An 11,941-nucleotide genomic window follows, 5' to 3' on the forward strand; every position below is an offset into this window, starting at 1 on the left:
AGGTTAAATAAGTCAAACACTCAGTGTATCTCAATCTTAGATAATTTTTATTTTTTGCATAAACTCCTCATACAGCTGTACCACATAAGAAAATGACTTAATGTTGTATAATTGTATAGCTCCTTGTAAGCGAAAACTGAATACGTAGATTTTATAGTAGACAATGTGACACGATAATGAATTGGAACCTTTAATTAGTAATAACCGGGCTACTTTGTATAGAATTGTGTAGAATTAATCTAATTTATAATCACTTGATTTTGTAAAATTTTTGAATTATGAAAAAAATATTTATATACTTTGCCCACTCTAATTTTGTTCAAAGAAGATACTTTTGCTTACTTTTTCTGTATTGTGAGTTGAGATATACCACGTAACTAAAATTAGTTATTTTTTTACTAAAAAAACGTATAGAACAGATATATATATATATATATCAGGATGTTAAAACCACGAATATTAGAGTAAGTTATAGTATGGATTTCTTATTTTGTATATTTTCTTTGAGGAACTGTTAAGGAGTGAGCTTGATACTTATAGAAATAAAAAGCAACGTGAAATGTAATCATGAAACAAATACATTTGATCTAAGAATTCAAGATTGCGATTGAATTCTAACATTCGTTTTTCGATTACTTTCTTTATGTGAACCAAAGGGTTTTTACGAAGTACTACGCGCATTTTTTTATCCTCGCATATTTTATTTGCTAAAAAGAAAATTAAACTTTATAGTGTAATTACATTATACGTTAATTGTACATAGTTAAAAACTCCTTGGTTCGCATCATTATCTAAATGCCCTCCTAAAATCTTTATTTTACTAACTATAAAATAAAAATGTAAACCAAAATTAAACATTGTTTTCAATTGATATTTTTCATATATCCTAGTACTGTATAGTATAGCTATTATGAATACAGTGGAGGATAGTATTAAGAATAATAATGGTAGTAATGTTAACGTGAATGTATCCTATTCACGGTGTTTCTCAACGCGAGCTCAATAGCCCTCGTCATCGCAAATGTTACGCGTTAAAGCAACGTCACATTTATTCAATAAATTATACAATATGAGGCTATCGAGTTTTTCATTCGTCATAATTACATTTATACATTCGTTTCGTAAATAGATGCTAGTTCCATCCTATGTAATGTACATTACTATTTTAATTATAATCTTGTGCTTATTACGTACTTTTCAATGAATCAAATACATCTTTGCCCCTTCATGTTTCTCTTTAAATAAAATATTCGCCATTTAATAAGTATTTTTGTTTTTATCTGTATTTCCATGCTTTGTTTGTGCGAGTAAAAATTATTGAATTATAAATGGTTTATCGGTTGAGAAACACCGATACTCCTTCACAATATTATCTAACATTATACCATGTCATGAGAATGTTATAACATCTCCATAGCACCTGAAGCATACAGTGAACATTCTCCCATGTACATTTTATTTAATTACAGGCAGTCATTGGACTTATTTCATAACAAACTCTCCCATTTGTGAACATTAGATCATTAATTAATACATTCTCAATATAATCATTACAGATATTCATGTAAATTCAGTACAATACATAATTTTCATGGACTAAGATTATAATAAGGCCTCAGAACATTTGACTCATTCTTTTACATCTCATAACTCACAGGATTTTTGTACATTTTGTTAAAAAATGTATTATCAATTTATGAATAGTTATTTTTTTTATAGATAAATTTCTTATCTTTATCATATGATTATTACATATTTTTTTACTTTCTAAATAATGCAATTGAATTGTTACAATCAAGATGTAATTAATTCAAGAATTAATACATAATTTTATAGAAGTAATTTTAAACTTATAATATTTAGAATAAATACAAAGACAAATTCTATGAGTCACGAGATGTTATATATCTATTGTTGAACGATTTTAATGTAGTGCTCTTCAAGTATTTATGCAAACACATTGCAATGGAGAGTACAAACTGCTACAAAACAATTCCAATATGATTTGCTGTACAATCGTTAATACATATACGTCACGCGCTCGTTATGTTTTTTAAGGCCATATACGAGATTTATTACAAAGGTATTGCCTCTTTCAGGCAGCATTTGATATATTCATTAATTTGGAAATTTGTCTAAGGATAGACAAATGGACGACACAGCCTCGACAGAGAATGTTCACAGTGTAAGACAGCAGCATAGACATATCTCAGCGCAGCCTCACTTTACCATTGGTTAGTATTTCAGCTGGTAATTATACAAAGCTACAATTCCTTAAGTTAAACAATATAACTATGTGCGGAAGAACCCTTCGTAGATCAGATTTTTTTTATACAAAGGATAACATTAAGAGGTACTGTAAGTATTAACTAGTTTATTTCAATTACTGAATTGTTATAGATTTCGTTCTACGATTAAACGGTAGGTTAATTGTAATTTTAATTATACAATTATACAAAGAAATATTGATAATTATGTTGATACATTTTTTTACATACTTAGCAATACTATTCTAGTATTATAGGTAACTACTACGAAGGGTATTTGCAGAGTATGCCATTTGTAAATTATCAACATGAAATCAAGGCTTCTTTGTTATCTATTATTCTTATTTTTTGAAAATATACGCAGAAATTAAAAACGCCTTAAAACCTATAATGTAAATATTACACAACATATAAAGTAACAATATGTAACAGAGTTGTTTTGTACCTATATATCTACTATGGCAGAAGGTGGGTCTTGTGCCGAGTTATTCTTGGCTACTGTCAATTTTAAGCCAACATTATAGATATAACTATCCTAATCTTAAATAGGACGTGCATGATTTCATATTAATTCATTAATCATTAACACGTCAACTAACTACTTTCTGTATTTAGGGACTTCCAAATGTAGTAGTTACTTTTATGGCTTTTTAATATTTTGGAAACAACTTTCCTATACTTACATTTACTTTAATATCACTCTGGGCTAAACTGCACTCATTGTAAAAATCTGTTATTTCACAAACACTGCAATTAAAATGTAAAAATGCTGTCAAAGAAATGAGTGAATCTTAAAAGAAGGAAATTATTTGACTTAAAAATAAGTATCTACAATTTTTGAAAATTATGTGTAATTTTGTAATATTATCTCTGTGAATTTTATTGTAATATATTTAGTTTTACTGTAATACAGAGTGATACGTTTTCATGATATACATAGTAGAAGCAACAATAATATACAAAGTTAATAACAATTTCAGAAACTTACTATAAAAATACATTCAATTTAGTAACAAAAAAAAAGTAACTCTTTAGAAGCCCCATAATAATTTATTTCCATTCAATATACTCCTTGATTCATTTTCCATTCATTCTATGGTAAAACACGCAACATTACTATAATTTAATTCTATTAAAATGGCATTCAGTATATTCTTATAGAATTAGTTCATTCAATATATAAAAAAAATATACAATTTCGACTACTCAATGCAATCGTTCAGTAATCGTGAGTTTGTACTATCCGAATGCCATTTTCTTTTATGATACATTTTTCTTGGACTAGTACTACAAAGACTGTAGAACTGTCCGCACAATTCTAATGAAAATATAATTAATGTCTATACGCAGTGGGACTTCATTGATATTCAATCAATTCACAATACTCGTAACGTGTCAAAATTTATAGAGAAAATGAATAAAAGAATTCTGTTAATAACCATATATTTCTCATTCATTAAGCTCCTTCAAGATTGTGTACCTGACTATGTAAAATTGTGTATACTGAATACATTAAAAATAAGTAGTCAGGTACGGATGATTGTTTTTACATACAAATATAAGAATAAAGGCATTACAAGTTATTACAATGTTTCTTTCATTACAAAAAATAATTTTTAATTAATGTATTTCGGCACTATTTAGTCCCTCTCGCTTCTCAGTTACAAAAGTATTGTTACGAGTTGTGAATGATTTATACTTACCTGAGGGATACACTCCCACTTGTTATCCTCAATAAATTGCATGTATTTAGTGCTTTGTTAGGTTTCTTTATCGAGGTATTCTTTCAGCAAATTAATTTGTCACGTCAATACGCACACATAGTGTCTTGTTTGGGCAAGGTATTAGTAATGCGATGGCAGATTATGTATGATCTGTCATAGTTTCAAAAATGGCTTCATGCCAACATCAAAGTATCTTTCGTTATTATTGTATAATTTAAATAATTTATAATTTACAGATCCTGTAGAACACAAGTGGCTGTACGCAAGCATATCCTATTGACAAATTAATATATTACATAAAATGCTTGGTATACCACCACATTGATGTGACCATTGATGGTTGGTATATTTTCATTGCATCATACCGTAACTTAAGCATATATTCAAAAACATATTCATACACACGGTTGCATGAGATATATATAAAAAATGCGTCCGAGTGTATGTGTAACTATGGTCGTGTGTTACTTGCCCTCTACCGCATTCTTCTAATAGCTTTTTTGAACTTCCGTTGTGGAGTTTGAGTAGGTATTGCTCTGAAATAAAATATGATAATATATAACAAACAATTCTTGTAATTAATATGATGAATAATTCTGTATAATTTATACATACTTAAATGCTATAGGTGCATTACCACCAGTGAAGTTAAATGTTGGTGGAGTATTAGGATCAAATGTTGGTGTAGTACCGGGAGCATTAAAATTAAATCCTGCAGATGGTGTAGAAGTAGATGCCTAAACAAATTAATTATTAAAATTTAATTCTAATTAAATTCAACTTGTTCAAGACATCTTGACATCTTGTACTTTAGTATACTTACAGTACCAAAATTAAAACCGCCTGACGTAACAACAGGTGCTGTAGACCCGAAATTAAATCCTGTATTTGAAGGAGTAGACGAGAACGACGACGACGCTTGATTCTGTGTACCAGGTTGTGATGCACCAAAAATTGGATTTGTTGCTGTAGGTTGAGCAAATGCTGATGCTTCCGGTTTAGGTGCATTAAATAGAAAGCCGGAAGAATTAGTTGATGCAGGATTATTGAATGTATTCCCAAATAAATTAGCGTTTTTCTGGGCAGATGAATGGCTACCAAACGTAAATAATGGTTTCTGAGTTGATTCGGCAGGATTAGTATTTGTAGAAAAATTAAATCCAGTTGCTGGTTTCGCTATTGGTTGAGCAGGAGTAGTGCCAAACGTGAATATGTTTGAATTTGGTGTACTAGTTTCATTTGACTTTGAGGTAGATCCAAATATGTTAGGTGTTGACTCAGTAGTAAACGTCGAAGCAGTATTATTACCAAAAACGGGTGTAGCAGATGATCCAAAAAGTGTTGATGTAGCTGACGGTGCGCCAAAAGAGGCTGGTGTTGCAGTTTGTGCTTGGAGTGATGGATTGAATAAAGATGTTGGTTTATTATCTGTGCTTCCAAATACATTTATTTTTGGGTCAGTTGAACCAAAAATTTTAGGTTTATTTTCCGTATTACCAAATATTGGTACTTTATTCCCTGGTACTACAAAAGTCGAGGATTTACTTGTATTTGCAGCACCAAATGCAGGTTGTTTGTTATCTTCAGTTGAAGTTTGTCCAAATGCTGGTACAGTTTTTGTATCATTATTGCCAAACAGCGATGGACCACTAGAAATACTTGAGAATAATGAACTTCCAGGAGAGGCATTTGGCAATGTACTAAAAGTGTTAGTTATTGAGGATTCTTCCTTTGTTTCACTGTTCCCAAATGTAAAGGTATTAGATAAATTAGAAGTAGGAGCTGATGTTGATATCTGTCCAAATGTTGGTACAGCTGGTGCTTGCGTAGTTGATTTTGATTCAAGAAATGTAAAGGAAGATTGAGTAGAGGATGGAAGACTTGATACCACAGTTGTAGAAGCACTACTAGTAATTGTACTTGTGCTACTTGGTACAACAAAAGAAAATGCAGCAGTTGATTTGGGTTCTTGTATACTGCTTTGAGTTACTGAAGGTAATGTATTTGTATTAATAGCAATAGATTCGGTAGCTTCTATGTTTGGCTTTGAAGCTCCTGTCACAGTACTTTCCAGTAAAGGAGTTTGTTTTTCTTCTTTTATGTCTGATTGTTCAATTCTAGGCTTAGGCATATTAAATGTAAAGGTAGGTGCAATTGATGTAGAAGTTGTTACATTTACAATCTGCTTATCACTTTCTATTATTCCATTTTCACTCTTAGCTATACCAAATGAAAATAGTGGTGTTGAACTTTTCCCCACGTTTTCTGAATCTTGTTTTACATCAGTCTTTTCAGCATTATTTGCTTTATTTGGAACTCCAAAACCATCTCCTGAGGTCAAAGAGACATTATTATCAGATTTCTGTACTTCACTTGTTTTCGTATCTTCCTTTTGAATACCAAATGTAAATTGACCTGTTTGATTACTTTGTTGTTTTTCACCGAATTTAAAACCATTTGTAGATATTGTAGTATCAGTCTTTTCTTGATCAGCTTTGTCAATACCGAATTTAAAACCACTAGTATTTGCAGGCATATCAAAATTAAATTGTAAATTAGAATTAGTATTTGTAGAAGTAGAGTTATCTGGTTTTTTTGAGCCTGGCTTTGCATCACCACAAGCTACACATGTAGTAACTTTTGTTTCATTTTGTAGCATGCAAGTGTTGCAAATCCATGCACCTTCAGGTTTTTTAAACTTATCTCCAAATCCATTTGAAAATAAAGGAGGGGCATTCTTAGTAGCAATCCCAGTACTAGGTTTAGCTGTATTACAACATGGACAAGAATCAATAGAGATAAGATTTCTAACCATACAGCAAGGGCATTCCCATGTATCCTTGTTTGAGTTTAATTTATCCATATCTTCATTTTCATCAATTGATGCATTGATTATATTCTGACATACAGAAATATTTGTGTTATCTGTAGGATTCGTACTATCTTGTACACTCATTTTTAATGTACTTGATTTAGATGTATTGCAAAAAGTACACATAGCTGGGTTTTCAGAATCATTTAACCTACATTTAGGACAGTTCCCAGACTTCGTCTCTTGCTTTGTATCTGGTTTTAGTGCACTACACGCAGCACACTTAGTATCAGTTTGTTTATTTCTTACAAAACATGATGTACATTCCCACTGATTACTTGAAAGTTTAAACTGCGAGCCAAAATTATCATTTGCTGTAGTTTTTGATTCACTGACATTGCTTGATATTGACAATTCAGAAGTCTTCTTATCTTTAAAACTGGGTCTAGTAATCTTACAAGCAAAGCATTGTGTTTCAGAATTGTTATTCTTAAACAAACATTCAGAACATTCCCACATAATTGAAGTATCTTGTATATTGGATTGTGAATTTCCAAAAGTTTTAATAATATTGTCGTTAATTGTATCTGAGTCAATTGTATTTGTTTTATTATTGGTAGATTCTTTGTTTGACTCTAACTGCGTCTTTGATTCATCTGATTTTTCAGCTTTTGTTGTACTAGATTTAGAGCAAAGAATATCCATAACACTTCCTGATTTTAATTCATTTGAAGTAATAGGAATAGCTTTATCATTATTCTTTATTTTTTCTTTTAGTCTAGGAGCTGTAGATGAACCAGACCAAATAAAATTTTGTGTTACAGGAGGTACATAGTCATTTGATGAAGTGGACTTGACACCAACTCTTTTTAAAGGAGAATCTGAATTACTAGATTTATCGACTGATTCCTTATCAGCACTAATTGGGCTACTAAATGTGAAATTATTGATAGATTTTAAGTTCTTTGTGGTATTTGTTACTTTTATAGGACTTGCAAATGTGAAGGTATCTTCTTTGCTTGTATTAGATTTGTCTCCTATATTTGTATTAGTAGATGACATAAAGTTGAAATTAGGTAAAGAAGATATAGGTAAAGGTATGTTTGGTAAATTAACTGGTTCAACTGTATCTTCTTGCTCAAGATTTGCTGTTTTGGTTTTAATTTTTCCATGATGTTTCGTATCTTCATCAATTTGCGTCCTGTACAAAAGAAATGACATATATTATGACTGTATATTTAGTGATTACCAATGTTTATTTGACAAATAATAATATACATACGAATATTTTAAATAAATAATAATTATATATTCACCTGAGATGATATTCTTGAGGAGGCGGTGGTTCGCTTCGTGCCGAAACAATTTTTCTAGCTGCAGCTGTCGTATCTTGTAATTTTTGCCGCCGTCTCAATTTTAATATATCGGGTATGGTTGGTACAGTTAATTCGCGAGTTAAATGACGTAATCCAACTTTAGTTGTTGACGTCATTTCCTCTCTCGATCTCTTTTTATTTGTTGGTGATATATTATTCATCATTTTTAATGGAATTTTTTTAGCATCAGTTATTGGCGATGAAAAATGTTCTAATGCTTCCAATATTTTTTTAGCAGTTTGACTCATACCAGATGAATCTGTATTAGATGGTTTTACTTCAACACTTGTTCTTTTAGGAACTTGAAGTTGAATCTGAAATTAGTAACAATTAATATACCATAAATAATACTGAAAGTAGTTAAAGAACAATAATTTAAATTAATAACACATACCTCATTTGAACTATTAAACAAATTACGTCCTCGTTTATAAAGACCAGCTGCATTTGCTCCACCAAAAGTGGTATTTCCACTGTAAAAAGGAGATGCCAAGGGAGATGCACGATCCGGCGTGTTTGTCATGATTGATGCATTAAAGCTTGGTCTACGACTACTTAAGGAATCTCGGGTATTATCTAAAAATAAAGATCTTGGAGACTGTATATGGCTGGCTAAAAAAAATTTGTATATTAAAATATATCTTGAATAAGAATTTATATTTTTAAAAGAGGAAATGATATATTTTTGATATATTTAAACATAAAAAAATATTTCTTATTAAATATAAAATCACAAAGAAGATAAAGTTTACTTACTGAAATTTAATTTGTCATTATTAAACCTTTTTCTTTTAGAGAATGGAGAGCTGTAAGAGACATTTGATGGAGCTTCTTGTCTATTGGTTTGTGGAATAAGAGAACTGCAACCACTAGTGCTCTCACTGGATTCAGAATTATCATCCATACCATTTGTAGTTCCATTATTTGTAGTAGCAACTAATGAATTTAATTCCGACCTCTGTGATGCTATGTTTCTAATATCTGATTGTGTTGCAGGTGTAGAAGATACTAAATGGCTCATCCCGCTTGGTCCAGCCATTGCAGGTTTAGAAAAATCTTCATTCTATAAAAACATTAATTGAAGAAAATGTGTTCAAATTAACAACTTTTTATATATTACCGTTTCATCATGAATGAAATATTGTTGCTTGGATGGACTGGTTTTGTTAATTGTTGATTTAGTCCTTGGTTGAATTGAAAATGTACCAGGTGGATGAGAAACATCCATACGAATACATGGTCGTTTTAACGGTGGAGGTTTCTGAATATCTTCTTCTGATTCAACCTCTTCAGGATTTCCATTGTCCTCTAATATATCTTCATCATTTTGAGACGTATTAAACCACTTACTAATCCACAACCTTTGTGGTAAAAGATCAGTCACTTTTGTTGCTACTTTTTTTACAAAAGACTGAAATATAAAGGAAATAAAAAATATTAAATTTTATTATTAAAATATTAATATTATATTATTATTTAAATAGTACATGGATATTAAATAGTACATGTATGAATTTAAAAGGAGTTATTAACAGGAATAGTATGAGACCCGTTCCAGAGCAGGAGATACCTCAAATTTTGTGGAGAGAATGAGGGTGGTGGAAGAACGCATTGACGAAAAGTGGAGAGAGGAATGGAATTTTTATAGAAGTGACAATTGGACGAGGAAATTAATTCCTGATGGTTGTATTTTTTTAACCTCCTTTAACTTTTAAGTGTGTATCGAAGGACGATTAATAAGGAGGATCACTCGAGCATGTGTTCCACTGCCCTGGGTGGATTTACGAGAGGACTGAATTTGAAAGCTACGTTAGCATGCCACTTATAGTGGAAAATTTGATAGAGGCAGTAACCAAGAAAGAGAACAATTGGACTAGGTTCCAAGCATTTTCCAGGAAGATCATGCAAGAAAGACAAGTGTAACAGATTGTGGAGAGGAGGAAAAGATAAGCTAGTAGACTGAATTGAGAAGACTGAACTAGTGAGGGATACACACTAAGGGCAACCCTGAAGTAATGTCGAAAGACGGTTCTGGGGTTGGTTCCTGTATCATAAGAGGAACGGATAGAGGAGGGGATTTTAGTGGATATGGCGATTCCATCCACTGAATCCTATATACTCAGTCACTGGGTATGTGTAATAGCATTTTCCCTTCCTCGAGAAAAAAAAAAAAGAAATATTAAGTAGTACACATATTATAATATTCATATATATAATATTAATTGTGTAGTATTGTGATAAACATAATAAAAAATATTAATAAAATAAATGGAATATAAACTACATAAAGGAAAGAAGTTATATGTATATATACTTATATTAAATAAAATGAAATTATTTATGTACATTATACATGTTTGTATTATATGTAGTCATATTTCATTTAATATACTTGTTAGATAATAATTCTAACAAATATACACAGAATTACGGATGAAAAATTGGTTATTAAGATATAAGATTCATCTATAAATATTTCGTCAAACTAACAAGTGTAGTTGCATAAACATAATAACAATTAAAATACATAAAAAGTCATTCTTAGAAATTGAGGTTAAAACAATTCGACCGAAAGCAGATTAAGTTGCATATTTACTTAAATCGATTGAATTAAACGAATATTATCATTAGAAAAAAAAGAAATGATCTTCAGAAAAGATTACAAGATATTGCATGAATTTGCGCAAAACGTGATTTTCCAACGTCACGCGTATCTTTTTCATATACATACTAGATGCAAATGGTAACATTTAAATTTCTTTAAGTTGACAGAGTGATAAATTTACGAGAATTGAATCGCTTAATACATTCCTCAAGATTTTCGTGGTAAGGAATCACGTTTCAAGGTTATATGTTATATGCGTCTTGATAGGTATCTCATGAGCGAAGTATTGTAGTATCTACTTAGTATGGGAAAGATTGAGGTTATCGAGTGGATTCACATAACCGTGACGTCGTCCAGATCCGTTGAAATAGCACTTTAGGAAAACATAGGTCATGCAAAAGGTAGTCTGAAAAGAGGTTGGTACATAAAGCAAATTCGTTGGGAGGTCTAATTTAAGCGGTAAGACGCGGAGAACCGTTGGATGTGAGGCAAATTCATCTCTGTCGCGGCAGACTCGTGCCAAGGAGATACTCACATTGTTTGCATCGTAGGGCTTCGTATTATGCGACGACGACCGTCTTCCACTCAAATTGTTACTCCGTTTAGCCATGATGGGCACTGATCACTTATTTATGAGTAAAAAACACGCGAGAATATCTTCAAACGGCGCATCCCAGAAATTGTCAGCGAACCACCACCTTCGTGACTAAAATCCACGAGAGAAAATATGGCCGCTCCAAAGACCGCCACCAGGGCGCCAGGTTTCTCTGGAATATGCGCTTGTCGCGCTTGCCCACGTGACACATCGTATGCGTTCACTGCCTTAAAGTTGACGTGTGGTACTGCTATCTCTTCTTAAAAACGCTTTCCTTATCTTTTATTCTTTATTGAAGTATGAGTGTTCGAAGCGTACCTCATTTCAATACATGTATCAGTATTGCAATTAGTAAATGTCTATTTTCTTAACATATAACATTTTTTTCATAGTTCGTAATAGGCTTTTGTTTGTACCCTAAGATTATATTATACATTACTAGTTAGTAATTAATTAATTACTAATTCTAATCTAAAGACCTATAATATTCTGATAATAATATAATAAACCATATAAATATTTATAAATATTTTAACAGAGTAGCGAAAAGATATATATATTG

General features: G+C 31.2%; 1 protein-coding gene and 1 long non-coding RNA gene across 3 annotated transcripts; one reads left to right on the forward strand and one right to left on the reverse strand.

The window, feature by feature from the left end:
- Window positions 1–26: 26 nt before the first annotated feature.
- LOC138183863 (nuclear pore complex protein Nup153) lies at window positions 27–11,460 on the reverse strand. Of its 2 annotated transcripts, none has more exons than XM_069121341.1 (8): window positions 11,320–11,460; window positions 9,300–9,590; window positions 8,936–9,242; window positions 8,574–8,755; window positions 8,120–8,493; window positions 4,815–8,004; window positions 4,607–4,728; window positions 27–4,527 (listed from the first exon to the last, which is right to left on the reverse strand). In XM_069121341.1, the coding sequence occupies exons 1-8, from the start codon at window positions 11,392–11,394 to the stop codon at window positions 4,467–4,469; spliced, it is 4,602 nt and encodes a 1,533-aa protein (XP_068977442.1). In that variant the 5' UTR covers window positions 11,395–11,460; the 3' UTR covers window positions 27–4,466. The 2 variants fall into 2 exon arrangements, with proteins under 2 accessions (XP_068977442.1, XP_068977433.1); XM_069121332.1 differs by having other exon boundaries at window positions 8,574–8,791.
- On the forward strand, window positions 10,899–11,458 carry LOC138184183 (uncharacterized). The gene is made up of 3 exons (XR_011174273.1): window positions 10,899–11,005; window positions 11,077–11,200; window positions 11,336–11,458. It is a non-coding gene; the product is annotated as an uncharacterized LOC138184183 (long non-coding RNA).
- Window positions 11,461–11,941: the final 481 nt, after the last annotated feature.

The sequence above is a fragment of the Bombus flavifrons genome, chromosome 1 (assembly GCF_040668555.2).
Source record: "Bombus flavifrons isolate JBK064 chromosome 1, iyBomFlav1_principal, whole genome shotgun sequence".
Lineage (NCBI taxonomy): Eukaryota > Metazoa > Arthropoda > Insecta > Hymenoptera > Apidae > Bombus > Bombus flavifrons.